This window comes from Neopelma chrysocephalum, unplaced genomic scaffold, assembly GCF_003984885.1.
Source record: "Neopelma chrysocephalum unplaced genomic scaffold, ASM398488v2 Primary Assembly neopelma1_96688, whole genome shotgun sequence".
Lineage (NCBI taxonomy): Eukaryota > Metazoa > Chordata > Aves > Passeriformes > Pipridae > Neopelma > Neopelma chrysocephalum.
The window spans coordinates 1,653,435-1,673,054 of NW_020925333.1; the positions used below are offsets into that span (position 1 = coordinate 1,653,435).

General features: G+C 37.5%; 1 protein-coding gene across 1 annotated transcript in view; it reads left to right on the top strand.

Annotated features, from left to right (window-relative positions):
* Positions 1-17,461, top strand: part of NADK2 (NAD kinase 2, mitochondrial) — a 35,162-nt gene extending 17,701 nt beyond the window's left edge. The window contains exons 4-14 of the mRNA XM_027709147.1: positions 311-399; positions 770-858; positions 2,714-2,795; positions 3,873-3,956; positions 6,339-6,475; positions 7,393-7,471; positions 9,686-9,829; positions 11,772-11,827; positions 11,911-11,964; positions 12,460-12,583; positions 14,681-17,461. Of these exons, the coding sequence (XP_027564948.1) occupies positions 311-399; positions 770-858; positions 2,714-2,795; positions 3,873-3,956; positions 6,339-6,475; positions 7,393-7,471; positions 9,686-9,829; positions 11,772-11,827; positions 11,911-11,964; positions 12,460-12,583; positions 14,681-14,819 (1,077 nt within the window). The 3' untranslated portion in view covers positions 14,820-17,461. The remainder of the gene's footprint in view (positions 1-310; positions 400-769; positions 859-2,713; positions 2,796-3,872; positions 3,957-6,338; positions 6,476-7,392; positions 7,472-9,685; positions 9,830-11,771; positions 11,828-11,910; positions 11,965-12,459; positions 12,584-14,680) is intronic.
* Positions 17,462-19,620: the final 2,159 nt, after the last annotated feature.

A 19,620-nucleotide genomic window follows, 5' to 3' on the forward strand; every position in this document is an offset into this window, starting at 1 on the left:
AGTTAGTATAACTATGCAGATTTATGTAGAGCAAAGTGTCTGAAGTTGCATGGAAGTCAGTGTAGTATGCTTGTTTGCATATTTGTGTAGAGTCTGTGATTCTTGGCTGCTGTGGCCACGGGATTCATTTAATGAACTAGTCAATATAAGCTGACTGCTGTGTATATAGAGATGTAATTAATGGAATGCTTATAAAAGCACGTGTCTGTGCTGAGATAAAATACATGCTTTTTTTATAGCTGCTATTTGCATTACTCAACTACACTTACTATAGTGATTAACTTCTGCAAAAACAATTTGTGTCTTACAGCTTGCCTTGAAGGGATCTAACTATGCTGGTCTGCTGGAGCGGCATCGCATCCATACAAAAAACGTGGAGCATGTTGTAGACAGTTTAAGGTAAGAATGTATGGATGCTGAGCATTTCAGACACAGTGAAATACCCACAGATAGTGTAAAATAACAAAGGGAAGCTTTGTGTTACAAGCTCTAATAAAATGGAAGTACTCAAAAGAGTGCAGATGAGCAGTTGTTCCTGAAAAAATCATAATGTGAACTAGCTCAGTTCAGTTAACTAACATGCTCTGTTATCATCTTGAAAACAAATGAGCAAGGTGTAAAGGATTTGTGTGTCAACTGTTTATAATCTAAATATGGCTGAAATTACTCCTTAGTTACTACTACTACTCCTTAGTTAGTGTCAGCTTTTCAGAAGGATGTGACAATGAGCAATATAGGACAGAATTCAGGCTTTTTTTTAACTTTATAGGAACGAGAGGATTGAAGTTCGCCTTGTTAAACGTCGAGAATATAATGAAGAGACAGTTCGGTGGGCAGATGCTGTTATATCTGCAGGAGGTATGACTTTATTGAAGGGAAGTGTTTGTTTCAGTATGTTTTCATGGATATGTTTTTCAAAAATACTTTGCAATGTGTGGAACAACTTGAGGTATGCACATTTTGAAAGCAAATTGCTAATTCAATTGTCAGAAAATATTACCAAATGCAGTGGTTATGTCCATCTTGTCTACCTCTGGTATCTAAAACCGTAGCACCAGGAAGTGAATCCCAGTGTATGGCCACTTTGGAAAAGTTTAATTGTCCTGTGTGAAACAGTATAAACTGTGGAATTTACTATAGTTTTCAAATAAATAGGATAAATTCCTTGCTGTCAGGTGATTACATGTAGCCCTAAACCCTGCTCTTTTTTTGGGGGATGTGAGATGTAGACTAACATACCACCACTTGGTCCCCTTGCTCAAACTGTCTTTCTTGATTTCACACTTAATTCCAGTGATTAGCATATCAGGTTGGATGGTACAGGCAAAAATCTGCAAATGCTGAGCAGCTTGTGCCACTGATTAGTGGTTTTTAGATGAATGAACAGAACAACTAACTTGATTGTGTATTTTTAATATTGGATTGCATCAGTTCATTCAGTGTTGTTCTTTGGGGATTTGATGCAGTATCGCTGGGCTCTAACATAATGTTCGATCATCTGTGGAAGTTAGACTTGACTGTGGCTTTCTATCTTCTTAGTAGTCCACTTTGCCCTTAGCTACTGATCACCATGCAGAGTGGGGAGAAAGGGATATCTGTATGCTCGTGAAGCATCCTAATACACTCTTGTAGATTTCAAAGAACTAGTCTAGGCTGGAGACTAAAGTGCCAGTTTAGGGCAAAATTTGTCATAGTTGAGGCAAGCATCTGGGAAGTGATACCTTACCTAAGGTTTTCAGAGCTTATATCTAGCTGCAAAGACTGATTGAGGTTATAGTTGTCCTGCTGTTTAACAGCCAGGAAAAATACTAATATCTGGAGAAACCAGTACATATTAAGGATTTCTACTTTCAAGATTTCTGTTTACCTAAGACTTCTTTTCCAAGTGTGCCTATTTGGGACCAAATAAGGTCTTTAAATTGTGCCTTCTAGGAGGACAGCTGGAATGAAACTAAAGTAATGGGTTTTATTTGATTTGCAGTAAAATTTTGGTTTTGTTTCCTGTATCCTGTGGCTTTGTTTAGCAATACTTTCTAAATTTACTTTCATTAAAGAATTTCTCTTACCTGCTGATAAACATAGAGAAATTTCCATAAATCCTTTAAAGCTTGCTTCTGTCAAAGCTATGCCTGGGCATATATAGCTGTTAGATAACTTGTACTTTTTCCAGTCACGTTTGCCATCTTGAACTCAGTTGTCACTGCTCTGCTTTGAAAGATGTCAGTAGTTTTGCAGTCCCATTTTATTTTTGTCCAGCTTACGTAATTGGTTGTTGATATAAAAGCACAGAGTGGTAATGCTGAAGTACCTATGGGGACTGTTTTGTTTGGGTACTAGAATGTGAGGAGGGGACCCCTGGTGGCTTAGTGGCATGCAGGACTCTCACCGCTGCAACCTAGGTTCGAATCCCAGTCCCCCGGGCAGATGGAGCCCGTTAGCCCTGTGAGGCCATCCATCTATGAGAAGGTCACTCTAAACAAACCTTCGTCCTGAGGACCTCACTGCCATTGTCCAAGCTTGCTTGGCCCCAGCAGATGAACCTTAGGATTAAAGGGTGGGCTCAGTTCAGCGCAGGCTGTGTCTCACCTAAAAAATCCATTGCGCAGGCTGGAAAGGTAAAAGACCTTTCCCCAAATCTTCGTTCGCGAAGACTGGCCATTATTATTTATTAGAATGTGAAGTGATACTAACTTTTGGTTTGCTTTTTCTGTAGGTGATGGTACAATGTTGTTGGCAGCCAGTAAGGTTTTTGATAAATTTAAACCAGTCATTGGAGTAAATACTGATCCTGAAAGGTAAAAACATGTTTGGGAAAAAGTGCTTTATTTAATATCAGGCACGGTGTGCATTTGAGGCATGCCTGTAGTATTTGGCAGTGTAAATGTCTGTTTTAGTAGGCTCTAGATTTCAGTCTAACATGTTTTTTTTTTTACAAAAGTTTCCACAATGAGTTACCCTGTCTCATCTGAGAAGACATTAAGCAGTATTGGATAAGCGTGAATGTGTTAAGCTGAACTGTTTTCGTGCACCAGTGTAACAGCACTTGCAGCTGGTTAACTTGTATTACTAACCAGAAGTTTGAGTCCAGGGATGGCAGTATAGAACCCAGATGGGAAGAGGGACTTCATAAAAGCAGCTAAGTGTGGTGCCTGAACACACAGAAACTTTGTCTCTTTATGAAGCAGGTGGATCCGGTAGAGCCTCAGATGAAGAAGTTTGCTGTGGTTTCTTCATGTAAACCATGTCATACCTCAGAGGACACAGTCTCCTCAGCCAATTATTGGCACTTAGTTGTCCTATTATAAACTCCACACAAGTTGCATCCACCTGCCCAAATCAATCTTACAGTTAGATGGATGCAGTGTGTTAGTAATGCCTGGTTAGTATAAGCTTCAAATGAATGGCAAGTAAAACTCAGAATTCTCCAAGGCTCTGTCTGCTGGGAAGTCCAGATTTAGATTTCTACTTTTGATATAAACAGTTAATTTATTCTGCATTATCAAGCCTGAATAGCAGGGTTCAAATAACAAGTGCCTTCAAGTTATCAAATATCACTCATGAAAGGGGAGCAGTGTTTAGTCTTCTGGTTTTGACATGAGATTCTTTTGATCTTAGGCATGTTGCTTACCTGTTTCGTATCAACTAAGTTGTGTAAAGGGAGGAAATTTACTTTCTCATTTGCCAGGTTTATTAAGCTTGAATTTCCTGCCCAGAGACATGACAGGAACTATACATGTATTTATATATTCCTGCAGGATTACTAGATGAACAGACAGTTTTTAGGGGAAATGTGGGAGAAATAACCTTATTTTTAAGAGGTACCAAATCTTAACAGATATACTGTCATTTTCATTGCCATTTTTTGTTACTAGATCTGAGGGTCACTTGTGCTTGCCTGTGAGATACACACATTCATTTCCTGAAGCGCTACAGAAGCTTTATCGTGGTGAGTTCAGGTAGGATTCACTGATCTTTGGTTTTCAAGAGCATAGTGGGATTGGAATAAAATACTTAATGAATGGTGTGCAATGCCTAAGGAGTAGGTGAAGCTTAGTAAAATCTTAATGCCTCAAATTGTGAATTTGGTGTATGTGTTTATTTACCATGTTGAAAATGAGTTTGTGGTCAAAAGTAAGTTTGGAATACAAAGGATAAAATTGACTGTCAGCTCCAGCAAAAAGTCTTCTGTTATGACCTGTGGTCATTGATTTTCTTTTCTGACTTAGCAAATTCATAAATGAGGAACTGCATGCCTGTAAAGGGTACATTAGTTTACTTATTTTAAGACTGAAAAGCGTATGTAGTACAGTGATGGCCATTAGAAGCTAATGAAACATATGCACTTAGGAAATGGTCAGTGTGTTGCATCCGGAGTTTTGGTGACTGAGGTAGAGTGGCTAAACTTTTGTTAACAGATGAGTGTAAGGCAAAGCTTTTCTTCATGCTGAAGAGAGCTTGATGTTTTCAATACTAGATATTCTTCAAATAGAAGAATCTCAATGGAATTAGGAAGAAACAAGCTGGATTTTAAAGGACAGACTACGGAAGAGTTTTTTAATAATTATTTTAAGAGAGACATTGTTCTGTGGGGTAGTAACTTTCCAGAATACTTTTAGGATGACAAACCATCAAACAGAAATCACTCACCTGAAAATATATAGCAGTTGAGTTTTGTTTATACTTCTATCATATTAAATTTGTAGCTTGAAGTGTAACTGTATTTTTTTCATTGAAAAGTCTGAAATGAGGTGAATGCAGTCACCAGGACTGACAAATAACTGAAGAGGTTTCAATAGGTATTGCTAAATGAAAAGATACTTTCAAATAGCGTATTCTGAGACTTAGAATACAGAAGCTTTTTACTCTCCGTTATTTTAAGTTGCTTAAGTAAAACTCGTGCTAATGCAAATAACCCCCCCAATAATCTAGGCGATTTTGATGTTTTGTTGGAAGCAAAGTTATATTTTTATTGCCGACACTCCTGTTTTTGCCCATTATGGAGCTGAAGCCACACCAGCGTGAAAGAGAAAGGATCTCCCCGGTTCTTTTTCTGGAATCATATGAACTGTTATTCCTAAGAAAGAACCCAAGCAGGGGTTTCATTTGACAGTTCTCAGATTTATTTGGCCCCAAGGAAAGTCTAAAATAGGTGGGTAACTGAATCAGCTTGTCTGGAAGGACTTTTGGTGGCTTACAGTTGTATATGGATGGTGAGGTGCCAGAGACTGGAAAAGGGCAATTGTCTTTTCTTCTTACCTTGAGGTGTCAGTCAGCGTAACAATCCATGTAAGCACTGGCCTTGTAGTCCCATAAAACAACCACCATTATTGATTTATAAAGGACAAACCATATCAGATCACCCACGTTTCTTTTCTTGGTGGTCAGTGGTGTAATAGGTTCTCAGAATAGGGATATAATAGGAATACAGTCCCATTTTCTAATTTTGTAGGGGATGTGACGTGTTCTAGTATGAGCATTTTAAGGAGGCCATTATAGTGATACTTACTGCAAGCTATCTGCCTGACTACCTAAAACCATGCTTGGAATTTAAGGGCAGATAGGATATGTTGAGTGAGGCTTTACAAAGATGACAATGAGGAAAAACTAGTCTTGTAGTCATATAAAGCATGAGTCTTCCTTGTTGTAATTTCAGGAAAAGCTGGTTGACTGTCCCCTGGATATCAAAAGTATGAATGGGGAAAAGATGTGCTCATAACAATTCCTCTTGATTTGCTTTCTTAACCAAAACTATTACTATTTTGTTTTATGAAATCTCTAAACTGTAAGAGGAAAAAGGAATTGATATCTCTAGGGAAAAATAAAAAGATCTGAATGTTTTATCATGACTTTTATACTCTTCTCTTGCTTCAGCTATATTCCTCTGAAGCATCCTAAATTCCTAGGCTAGGGGAGATTGTTAAAATGAGAGGATACTTGTGGCCCTTATGTATAAAGGGGTGGATAGAGCTGCTTTTCTGGACATCTACAAACAAAATACATTAAAAATATGGCACATATTACTCTCTACTTGAGAGCTATTTTATTCTCAAAATCCATGTGTCAGTCATTCATTCACAGCTTAGAATCACATGCCTAAAAAGAAGAGTTGTCATATATATGATTTTTTTAGACCACTTTTGACCAATGTGCTCTTTCCACATGCAAAAAACATTAGGTGGCAACTCGGGAAGTGTAAAGTGTTTACAGTTTAGTATGATTAACTTTCTAAATTTAGGAGTTGTAGTGGAAGCTATAAAACGTGAAATGTGACTTTGAATAATTCTAATTCTGTAGTGAATATTTCAGCTATTGATACCAACTTCTTTCTCCTGTCGTAGGTGGCAGTGGCGGCAAAGAATCCGATTGTATCTCGAAGGAACTGGTATTAACCCAACTCCTGTAGATTTACATGAACAGCAGCTGAGCCAAGAGCAACACAGCAGGGCTCACATAAATGAAAGATTCCAGGATCAAGGTAGGTTAAAATCTTACAAGAATATAATCACTTTGCTATGGTAACTTGGAAACACAGATTTGTAAGAGTTCAAGTATTTGAAATCTGGGTGCTGCATTTGAGAGACAGCTCTGATGAGCTGAAGACCCAGATTAATGTTTTTTAGAAGGGAGTATTTTTTTTGTATATTCTGGACTGTACAATTAGAACCAGTTTTCAGTACCCACAGTTAATTTATCTAATGTCAAAATACCTGATCCTTTTTAAAATGCTGTCTCTTAGAATTACTATAACCACTTAAGCGTGTGTTTGTACACATGTACTCTTAACTTGTTACTTCACAATTGAAAAAGCTGGTCTCAGTCTACCAGCAAGCAAATGAGAAGTTAGAAGTGAGATTCTCTTCCTGGGTAATTCCTTGGATGTCAAACACCTTCAACTGTTTTTTTCATGATGGTTTCAAGATGCATAATTGTCTGATTAACCTGTGTCCAGTACTGCATTTGCTCACTTAGAAGTCCTTGTCAACACAAAAAATTTGTTAATCCTCCTTAATTACCTTGTGATATGAAGTCTAATTCTTTGAACTTTATCAGAAATAGCTGTTAAGTCACTGTAACTTCTTGACTGGAAGAGTAACTGACAGAAGAGAAGCATTCATTCTGTCTGGTTGCCCATGAGTTTTCAGGGAAAGTAATGTTTGAACCTAAAAGTCATTGCCTCACTGACCTTGGTTCAAATATTTGTTGTATCCAGTAAAGGACAGTGACTGGCTACAGCCTAAATCAATGAAAAATTGAGTCCTTGAAGACAATGGAGCATTAGGTCTACAATACAAACCCAGGCAGCAAAGTCTGTCCTCCAATGAGTTGTGAATTTTTTCTAAAAATTTGGGTTGTAAACCTGTGATTCAAAACTGCTATATTCAATATCTGCAGGATCTGACATTTCTGGTCCACATCTTTTACCAGTGAGAGCACTCAATGAAGTCTTCATTGGGGAATCTCTTTCATCCAGGTATGTTTAATTGTTTGTTGTTACAGCAAGGCACATTTGACTTAGTTTCTTTTTATGACATTGCACTGGACAATCAGTGATGGGATTTTACTGTCAAATTTCAGCTCTAGTCTATAGATATTTAACACTGATTGTATTATTGCAGATTATGAAGTGTATTTTCAGAGATGTAAATGCAGTGATGTTAATTTCTGGTTTTCTACCTCCTATCTGGACATTCTTTAATTTTTCCTGGCTGTTTTCTTTCCCCTTTATTGAAGATTTAAATACCCATCCTTAAACTGCTTCCTCTCCCACATCTTTTGTAAAATATCTTTTGGTAAGCTTTTAGCATGACTAAGCAGAAATAGCTTTTAGCATGACCAAGTACTCTTTTTCCTGCCTTTCTGTCCTTAGAAGCAGAGCTATCAGCCTGCCTTTGGCAGAAGCTTTGCTATTGGGGGAAAACACTTACTTCCTTGTTTTAAGAAACAAGTTTGTATCAGTTCGTGGTGCTGCCTTATCCAGGATAAATTTCACTGTCCTTTCTGTGCTGAAGATCAATGCATTTTTGGCAGCCAAACAATAAGAAGGATATGGGTAATATGACTGGGGGCTGTGATAAAAGAGATAAAACATTATCCTTGGTCAGGATTTGGCCAAACTTTTACTTGTATTTTATATCCCTTTTCCATTTGTTGTTTATCTTAAAAAAACCCCAAACAACAACAACAGAAAAACCACTTTAGAGTGTAACAACTTCTTGTGTTGGTAAAGTGCCTGGGACAGTGATTGCTGTGGGAAACAGTATGAGCGTTCCATGAGTGCTTTATCTTTCATCCGGACTGCAGCCTCAGTCTGGCAGAAGGAATTAGTCTCAAAGAGATACAAATCTTGCTTTCTACTAAATCAAACCTAATATTATCAAGATTCTGAAAAGTTTCTTTAACAGACAGTGATAGAGGAACAAAAAGCTGTTTTCCAACACTTGAAATGTCACAAGTACATTGTGGTCTGTGGTTCCAGTGTTTTTGAAAACCACTGGGGAACACAATGCCTGTAGGAACTAATCTCTAGAAAGAAATACTGTGTTAATAGGACCTTACACTTGATGACTAAAATAATGATGTCACAGAGATGAGTCTTCTGTAAGGCTGAAATACACAGGTTTGCTGTTTATTAGGACAAAATGACTGGCAGCTTCTTCTAAGGTCTTATTCTGCATGTCCGTGAAGAAAACAAGGAAATATAAGATTAAAAAAAGCAGAAAACCTTTCATACCCACCTTGCAAAAATTATCTTAAACTGAATCAAACTGTACCCCTGTGTTGATAATTTACTTCCAGTTCTTTCATCTCCCCATCTTCTCAAGAGTGATTACACAAAATACCCTTAGTTACTAACAGCATAAACTGTTTGACATCAAACAGTCAAGAGTTGTATTCCTAATGGATCCAGACTGAAACATTCTTCACCTAAAATAGCTCAGTAAGGTCCATTTACTAAGAAAGGTGAAACTCAGTCGTGCATGACACAGTAAATGTGGTGTTTTTGTAAGAGGGTCCTACTAATCTGAAGGCTGTATCATACCATTTGCATTAGGCACTATGAACATCAGCAACTTTAGTTCATAAATAAACTCTTGAATGTTCTGAAGCTTATAGAGAGAAACTCTCTGGCCCTCTAGACCTAACATGAGCAATCCCCTGATACGTGAACAGTAACATGCAGGAGATGATTGTACCCCAAGACATAGTACATTTCCGTTTGGGAAGAATTTGCCCTGGAGAGGAATATAAGCCTACTGATGGTTTTAAGCTGTTCCTGAAGGAGTGGATTTTTAATTATTGAAGTGATCAAGAATTCAGCTTCAAGCCATGCTATTACTTACATTGTAGTGCCTTATATCTTAGTGTTCCCTGACATAATTTAATGAGACCTAATGGTAGCATAAGCACAGTTTTTCAGTAGTGCAACAATTATGCAAGGAAGGTAATTATTTAGAGTTTTATGTAAGTCCAACAAATCCTGCTTCTATACAAAGTGATTCCTAGATGAACCAAAACCATTAGGTGGTTTTATGCATAAATTAATATGAGAAGTGAATCAGTGAATCAGAAGTAGCTGTCAAATTGGAAACACTGTGCAAAGCCTGTGAAATTGTCATCCAGATTTGAAACTAGCCCCTCTAAACTGTTATGTGCCTGATAAGGCTGTGTGTTCTGTCTTATTCAGGGAGAACTTTAAGTCCTGCAAACCCAGTTTTAAATTCTCGCTTCATAGGGCCTCCTATTATGAAATATCAGTTGATGATGGTCCTTGGGAAAAACAGAAGAGTTCAGGGCTTAATGTGTGTACTGGAACAGGATCAAAAGCATGGTAAGTACATGTTGCTGCTTTGATATAAAGTATCATTTCAGATAAGCTAGATGGACCTATTTTGCTTATGCATTTTGTCTGTGCTGGGACTCTATTGGGCTGTGGGTAAGTCAGTGAATGTCAAATATTCTCACTGTCAACATGGTTCAAATCTGTCTCGGGCATATCAGTATAGCAGAGCTCACATTACTTGTAGGTATGGAGAGAAGCACTGAGACAGAAGTTTACCTTAGGTGTAATTTTGGTGAAAGATGTTGAATGCCACATGTGAAGATGAATGGTTGGGAGTGGTGAGGGAAGGAGATTCTGCTCTGACTTGCAGAGCATACTGGGATGATCTGTGAACTACTCTTGTTGACTAAAATGGAAATGCTTAGATGATGTAGCTTAGTAAACTTATAAAAATCTAAGCTCTAAGAAGAATGGGAAAACGTGTAGTTGGAAGCAGTGTTAAGTTGTCTCTGGCACATCTACTGTCCATTCTCCTTTCAAGCCTCTTGTTTCTTTCATATTTAATTGACAGGGCACAATGTCTTTGCCAAAGTACTCTCCTTAAACAAAGATGACCATATCTACACAGAACTGTGCTAGCTTAATCAAAGGGGTAAATTATTTTAACTTCAGCTTAAACAAGCTGCAGTACTGCATGTAAGTCTAATTAACTTAGTTTTGAGATGTGAGAGACATGTACAGTGAAAGCCTTGAAATCTATTTGTGTTCATAGTTTAAAGTTGTACAATAGGCCCTGGATTTATGTGGCAGGCTAAGATGAACTACAACAGAAGCTTTTAATGAAATTCGAAAATGAATATTCATGCTGTAACCATGGTTACTGGGTTTTACTCTTCATTGTAATTCAAAATTTTGTATTCAGTCAGCATAACTTAGTCCTGGAGCCTGCCAAGGATGAAATTGGCAAACTGCTAAGGAAACTTTCCTAGTGTTCAGTACCTTGGGAAAGTACAGTCTTAATTCAATGCTGTTCTTAAGCATTTAATTTGCTTATACACTCTGTACTGAGCAATCCCAGAACCAGGGACCAAACTCTAGGATTGCTCCTCTCCATTGCTGTGTTGCTGGACTTCTCTAAACTGAGGCCAAACCTCAGTGGAGTGATCTTCCTTAGCCTGTGGTTTGGGGGCTCTCCTGGAATTTCAGGTCCCCTTGGACTGAGAGACATTTAAATGTCCAGGTGCTGTCTTTAGCTGCCAAAACTTGTGTAAAAGGACATCTGGTTGGGAGAGAGAAAATTTCAAACTGTGCATCTCAGTTTCTTGCCAGCATCTCATCAGGCTGGCAGGTAGGCAGTACATGTAAGAGAAGGAGCCTTGGACAGCCACGCTCAGCAGCTCTGCAGTCTGATAGGCTCTATGCTGACTTTTTCATCCAAATGTGTCAAATGTAGAAGCGTCTGATCTGATTGTCCCTTTTCTATATATACCAGTTCTTGTGAGATTCAAGCCCACACTTTAGGGTACAAACAAAGAGGCATAATATTTGTGAAGAAATGTTGGGTTCATAAATGAAAACTAACAGAGAGGATTAATTTGCAAGAGTTGCATAGATGGGATAAGAAGACACTGAATCTGTAGAACTGTCATGCTTCAGTTTTTTTAATGCAGACTTAAATCAGCAGTTACTGGGTTAAGGCAGGAGGATTACTTGTAAAGAGACTTCACCCCATGTATCATGCTCTTTCCTGAAGACTTCAGGTAGTGGATTTTTAAGGTTTGCAAAGCCACAGGTAGATGCCAAACCAAGAGTTAATTTAAGACTTTTTTTTGGAAGAAACTGATATCACACTTAATCTCATTGTTTTTTTGTTTTTCCCAAATGCTGAACATAGTTCTTTGTCTGTATGCAAATTTTTGGGGTTTTTTTTGCTTTGTTTTTCTCCTAAGTTGTACTGCTCAGCAAACAAGACTTCTACTTCTCTGTCTAGGTCCTATAATATTAACAAGGTTGCACATCAAGCTGTTGAAGAGATCCTTAAGATCGGTGAGTGAATAGTGTAGCATTATTAGCCAAGTTTACATAAACGTACTCTTACCTAATTGGGGCTCTTGCTCTTGACTCAACAGCGAAAAAGCGTGGAAGTTTGGATATGCCATTGAACACGGACTTAGTGCAAAAAGGTCAGTGAAAAAGGCAAGATTTCTTTAAAGTGTCTTAACTTTGACCAGTTCATTTTGTTTGTACTCTTAATACTGAGCACTGCTTTCAGTATTTTAGCGCTCCTTCAATAAGAATAGTCTTTTTTGCAAACATTATTTAGGCACATTTGGCAAAAAATGTCTTACTTGATATGAAAACACTTATTTAGGTTTCTGGATATAGAGAGATCTTCAGAATTTCAGTTCTCCTAAGATTTGAAACACTTTATTTAATACACATATCGAAACACAACATTTAATTACCTGAAGAGGGCTGTTGGGTGTTCATCATGCAGCAGAACTGAAAGGAATATTCTGTAAAACTAGGGGGTTTTCTGCCTGTGAAGACTATTAAACATCTGTCAAGACTCAATATTCCCTTTTGGTAGGGAAGCCACTCTTTCCTGGAGGAATGGGTGTTTCTGAGAGTAACTAATTTTCCCTGGAAAACCTAATGGCTGATTTCTCTGTTTACAGTAACAAATGATTTCAATGAGTCTCTGCTCTACAGTCCAGAGGAACCAAAGATGTTTTTCAGTGTTCGAGAACCTATTGTAAACAGGGTTTTTTCAAGTAGCCGTCAGCGTGGCTTCTCTTCAAAGTAAGTGTTGGCTGCAGCAGTGAAGAGTTATTTCATTCTGAGTATTTGTCAAAAAGTATGAGTAATCCAGGACTTTCCCTTGAAGTGTTTCAACATCCAGTTTGTGTTTTGAGTGGCTTGAGCATTGTTCTCATAACAGCAGGAGGAAAATGTTTCCTAGTTGTGTTATGCCTATTTAATGTTTGATCCATGCACAGTCTTACAGAATAAAAGGACTTCGCTGTGCTCAGTTTTGAGTGTGTGCCATTTCCCTCACTATGAGACACAGGCACTGACAAACAGGAGTGAATTCAGGAAAGGGCCACTGAGAGGATGAGGGGGCCAGAACACACCGTGTGTAAAGGAGAGACTCAAAGGGTGCTTTTGTGTAGCCTGGAGGAGGCAAGGCTGAGCCAGGGGGAGCCAGTTGCTGTCTTTAGCTGCCAGAGGACGGTTACACAGGAGACTGAGTTAAACTCTTTTCAGAGCAGAATGTGAGGCAACAGTCATGATTTTATAGGATGTAAGATTCTGATAAAAAAAGAAGAAAAAATTTTCACAGTGCGAATAGTCAAGAAGTTGTGCTATCACTGTCCCTGGAGATACTCAAAACTTGACTGGGCAAGGCCCTAAGCAACCTAACCTGTCTTTGAAGTAAAGCCTGCTTTGAGTAGAAGGTTGCCCTTCCAAACTGAATTATTTGGTAATTAATCATTTTAATTTAGGGCACTTGTGCCAGTGGAGGTTTAGATTGAATATTAGGAAAATTTTCTTCACAGAAAGGGCTGTCAAGCACTGGAAATTAGTACAGTGAAGTAGCTGCTCAGTGAAGTAGTGGAATCATCATCCCTGGAAGGGGATCATCATGCCTGGAATTATTTAAAAAACAGTTAGGGCCATAGTTTTAGTGGTGGGCTTCCTAGTATTAGTTTAATGCTTGGACTCAATGATTTTGCATGTCTTTCCCAATCTAAATGATTCTATGATTTTTGTGGAGCTTGCCACAATTAAATACAAAGATGTACAAGTGTTAGTTATATGTTCAGAATAACTGAACATATAAACAATAACATAAAAAATTGAAAGCAATACAGTATTTCAGTATTAATTAAACATTAATTCAACCTTTTATATCAAAACAAATGTCTAAAGGAGCTCTGACCCGAATGGGACCCAAATTTTGCTCTTTTTGAGCCAGTGTTACAACAACATTGTATGACCAAGTCATAATGGTATTCATATTTCTGAAAGATGTGTCTTCCTGAAAATCTAAGTCACTGCATAATTGTTGATTAAACTTTGGATATCAGAACATTGTATAGACCAAGAACTCATTACTTAATAGTGTTCTTGTTTTCTGTATGAAGGGATAAATTTCAATGGTTACTTTTCCTTTAAAGTTAAGTGATGACAGAGGTGGTTAGTAGCTTTATTCTATCTTGTCTGATTCTAAGAGAGAGGCCTTAAATTTTATAAGCTTAGATTTAAATTTCTTAGCTTTAAGATAGTGTAGTCATACTAATATTGACAGCAATATGCTGCAATACCTATTCATGAAGTTGTCTGACAAGCATTCTGACCTTCATCTTTGTGTTTGAAATTACTTTCCCTTTTCTCTGAATGATTCATGTAACAAAATAGACTATATTAATATCCAAATTATTTGAATATCAAGTATTGCTAGTTGAAACTGTATGTTTTACTTAACATGAAGACAATGCGTTAGAATCATAAATTAATTGAAAACTTTTCTGTGAAGATTAAAGTAGATCATGATTAAATGGGATCATCAGTAGCTTTCTTTTAAAAAAATACACGTAAACTGCAGCTTTCAACACCAAATATTAAGTTATAGGCTGTTCTCAGACTCTGGGAGCAATTATTTGAACAAGTCTTTCAGTTCTCCCTGGACTCTTTACTACATCCACACAAAGCAGAGATAACTGGGGGCAGTTCTAGTGCTTGGTACTGTGCTAAATGGTCCTCTAAGTATGTGATTAGGCATTTACTGGCCCACGCAAAAGAAGGGCCAAAAACCAGTCTTATTGTTGAGTGCTTCTGTGAAATACTTAAATGTTTGAGCTGTTTTGTGAAAACTGAGTTGTTGGGTTTTTGCAGAGTCTGTGTCCGTTCCCGCTGTTGGGATGCCTGTATGGTTGTGGATGGAGGAACATCTTTTGAGTTTAATGATGGGGCAATAGCGTCGATACTGATTGACACAGAGGATGCACTGTGCACTGTTCTGCTGGAAGAATGAAGGACCCTCGTGTCTTCTGCTGAAACATTTATGGATCCATAGAGGGAAACCATGGGGATATCACAATGCTGCATTATACTGGATGTTGACTTTTTCAGATGCAAGAGCATTTAGAGGAAGCTTGAAATGCTTTTCATTCCTTTGGGTTGGGGAAACATTAGCCTGATATTTAAGCTGTTTTTGCATCTGGTGTAAAAGAAATGTATCTGAAGTGTTACCTCTAACTTCAGTGAAAATTGACATTTTAACCTGTAAGGCAAACATGAAAGAACAGCCTTTTAAACACAGGTAGTTGGGTTCAAGTATTAAGTCAGTAGCATTAAATATTCAGATGTACAGTTTTTTAGTAACAGTCTGGGACTGATGAAACTAAGTACCTTCATACATACATTTTTGTAGAAAAGTTGACTGTCAATCTAGCAATTTGATGCAAGGATATATAGATTTTGGTAAACCATGATGTTGATGTAATAGAAATAAAACACAAATCTTTTGTATGCTTTTCAAAAATTGTACAACTTTGTAGTTTCATACAATTTGTGGCAAATTTTTTTTTTGTTCTTCCAGTATTTTTTCTACTTTGTAGGCTTACATCAAAAGTAAAACTCTGGTTTAGTACATCTTGAATGAGGTAGCTTTTACTTCTTCTGTCTGGCTAGAGAGGGACTTGAAACACAAAGGTTTTCTTAAGCCCTTCAATGGGAATTTACAAATTATAGAAATCATGTTGAAGTAAGACAGATTCCTTCACTGAGTGGATTAACTGGCAAACAGGTGTTCAGTCACACTAGTGCATGTAGGTGGCTATAATTAGGAAAGATATTTGGCCTTATTAAGTTAAATGGTTTGGAATATTAGGTTATGAATTTCTTATAATTGAAGAAGAATGAGATATCCTGTGTACTAGGAGTTGGAGCACAATACCTATGTCTTCCAGTTTTTTCACCATGTGTTTTTACCGTCCTCAGAAAGTTCCAATCCTATGCTGAATTCTACTGATATTTAACTGGCAACAAATGAATTTTACATGTACTCTGCTCATGTTAGGTAATAAGCAAGTTGATAATAGAAAAAAAGCTCTGATTATAGAAGAGGAAGTGACTTTTTAAATAATGTTTTGGAGAAACTGTAAACTGTGACTGCCTTTTAAATCTGTGCTGATAATTGCATAGAAGAGAGGGCAGAATTTGACAAAGTTAATATTCCTACAGCAGGAACTCTTCTACTACATGACTTGAAAAAAGTATGTTTTGTCCTGTCTACTACAGATTAGCTTCCAAAAGTGAGTTTTCTTTAAACTGCTTTTGAACGGAGAGACTTCTGTAACAGATGTTCTCAGGTCTAATGGAAATGTTCTCCAGTGTGGCCAATCAGTATATTTACTGCCACTTGCAAAATGTGAACTGCTCTTTATAGGTGGAGGAAGTAGATAAAGGATTTTTTCTTCTACGACTTGAGTGAATACAAAATTAAAACATACTTTTGAGGAAATTGATTTGACCATTCAGCTCTAGGAAAATGTCATACTGATAGAGATTTCTGAATAAGCTATCACTGTTTGTGTCCATTTTACCTTTTAAGTGTGCTGCACAGTGAGTTATTTACACTGTCTGGCTATCACGATTGCAGAGCCAGAGGGGGAAAAAAAGTGGCCAAATAAGTTTTCAAAACTTGGTAAGTGCAGGAGCTATCAGAATAAAGCCTTTAATGTCTAAAAAAATCTGCAAAACTTGTCTAAAAGTAAAGATACAAAAGACTAATCTTTCTAAAGTTGTGTGCACACAAACTAGGGCGTTTTAGTTGTCACTCCACCAGTAACCAGCTAAGGATGGTTTATGTGCCTCTACCTAGTACACCAGTCAATATGCTGTTAAACCCCCAAACCCACCAATGCCATTAATGCTAATTTATTACTTCCTAGGACTTTGCCACTGTTAGATCAGATTTAGGTATTGAACACCTGCATCGACAAATTATGTCAGAAATGTCATCCCCTGCTTATTTAGGTATTTGTGTGCTGTAATGTTTTAATGGAGACTAACTTGTCTGACCAGTAAGCATACCTCTTAAACACACCTGCCATTCCTTATTATGAATGTCAAGACTAAAAGACAATGTTTTCAGGCCTGACAGATCCAAAATATGATCTGGTTTAGAACTTAGTAAGTTTTCACAAATTCCTAACTTAGTAAAATGGAAGTCTGACTTACTCATGAGTGGCCTCTACTGGTTTTGTCTATAATTTAATTGCACTTCTGTTGAAGCATTTACTGGTGAATGCTTAAGTTAATTAGGATGATTCAGAAATTTATAATAAATAAGAAGCAGCTACCTTTTTTATTGAAGAACTGTAGAACACTTTTTAAGGATCCTTTATTGCAAGGGATTACAGTACAATTTACCTGGTAGACAGTATTCCATGACAGGACAGAGTATTGGTTTAACACTGATTTAATCTGCATGGACTGGCAGTGATCTTTGCACCTCTTCTACCTGCTGAGTCAAATCCATGGTCTTTTCATTTAGTGCCAGTCCACATGGTGTTCTGCTAAACTAGACCTGTCCTTCTTTGCCTTTTTTTTTCTCCTCTCCACGTGGTGTTTATACATTATGTAATAAAAATGAAAAGGTTAATTGATAAATGAAGCTCTCCTGTGCCTTATTTCGACTTTCAAAAGTGTTTCATGCACTCAGCTTCTTCTCAGTTATTGTTCAGGTTCTTTTAATGGTTTGTAAGCCTTCACGCTTTTAGGTATAATGCAGAGACTGCTATGTAGCAGTTTTTGGTATGAATTGCACAGAGCGAGAAAATCAATTAATAAGAGGTCAGAGGTGCACCTTAACCTCAGGGACTTCCACTATGTGTCTGCTACAGCTGCCACCGTAACCAACAGATGGGTGACAGTCCAACACTGAACCTGGTAGTTGAAAGTAGTTCAGGACTATTCCATCTAGCTAAACCCGTACTCCTGTCCCAATTCTGTAGATGGTTTTAAAGCACAGTCTAGCAAATGCTAAATGTATTCATGATAACACCCTGTCCTCTAAACCACCAGTTTACACATTGGTTGGGTAAATTCCCCTCTCTATAACCCTTTACACAAAGTTGGTGGGAAATTAGGGAAAGCATTCTCTCATTAATCAGTCATTTTGTACAACATAGCAATTTCTTAGATCTTTATTAAATGCAACAGAAGGTGCATGGAGTTACATTGTGCACAGGGAGAAGTATTTATGGTAGTGCTGAGCTGCAAAGATTTACTTTTTTCCTTGAAGTAATTTAAGGCTTAAAACTAAGGCAGCAAATGGTGAAGCAGTAGAATATCCCCTTACTTCTCCAGTTTTCACAAGGTATGTTGCCCATTAACGTCTTTGTAAGGGACACAAGCCCTTTAAAGAATCAACTGCTACTTACACTGTTAAATTGAATAAAAACCAAAACAACTTAAAACAGATTAGCATAATAATGTGTTTTATTTACTGTACTCTAGAAAGTCAAATTAAATATCAAATTCTAGTACTCATACAATCTTTCCACGGTAAGTAGGGTGTTCTGCATCACCAGGTAATTAATACCTGAATGCTTTTCTTCAGACTGCAATAGGAAAAACTGTACCTACGCAACAGCCCTGCAGTGATGCTGTAGGCTACTCTTAAACATCCATTAATAAATTCACCTGCTTGCTGACTGCATTCATGCGAAAAACAAAGCATATTTATGCCCTACACAGGGTCCATGTTTTGCCCTAGAACTTAATGGCTAGAACACCTTTTGGAACATTCTAGCCTGAAGCACAAGGCCCCTGATAATAGATGCAGATGAAAGTTTCAGTTAAAGTCATTAATTGTCCCTGTCCTTTTATTTGGTTTGGTTTTTTTTTAAATTTTTTTGGACAGTTACTCAGCTTTTCCTATGACTTTTAAAAAAATAAAATATCCACACTAGACAATAGTGGTTAGTGATACAGATACAAAAAGTGAAGTGCTACTACAAACATAAACTATTACAAAAGAAAATTGATGTTTCTTGCTAGCACCAAAGCATCTCTTCCCTCCAGCATTCTTATGCTGCAGTCCCATGTTTTGGTTTTTTGGTCATATCTAGAACCATTTGAGCCCTCCTCCTGCAAGATTTCTACCACTATATCAGTTGCAGTTGAAAGATCTTGTTCTTTGGAGGAAATTTTATCTGAGATCACAAAAGCTACACTAAGGTTCTGTAACATTTAATCAGAAAACCTAGCACTACCACATGAAAGCAGCATGGATAACCAACATCTGTTTTTACAGATGCTAATTCTGAATGGGCTTCTCAGACTGTATTTTGCTAACAGCGCACAATACTGAAGACAAAAATATCATTTGTGGCTTGCTAAGTAAAAACTTTACTATAGCTCCTTTATGCTGCCTCCTAACTTGTACGGTATTGAGCTCTCTAACCTGCTTTAGTGTAGACATCCCCAATTTACTGTTTTCAAGTTTGATAAATTCAGACTCAGTCCTCTGTTGTGCTTACAGCTTGTCATCTTACTGTGCATTTTGTTCAATTAAGTAGTTGAATAGGTTTAATATCTTATTCACTTTGAGCTCTGCAAATTCCTTACTAAACCTTATTAAGATACCTAACACCTCTGCAAGCTGTTCCAGGAGTTAACCAAAGGTTAACTAAGAGGAGTTAACTCTTCCAGGAGTTAATTGGAAGAGTTAACCAAAAGCACCTTTAGAACACTTCAGTTTAGTGCAATAAAAGCTGCATCAGAACTTGCAACAGTTGCTAGAGGTTGACATTGTTTAATTACAG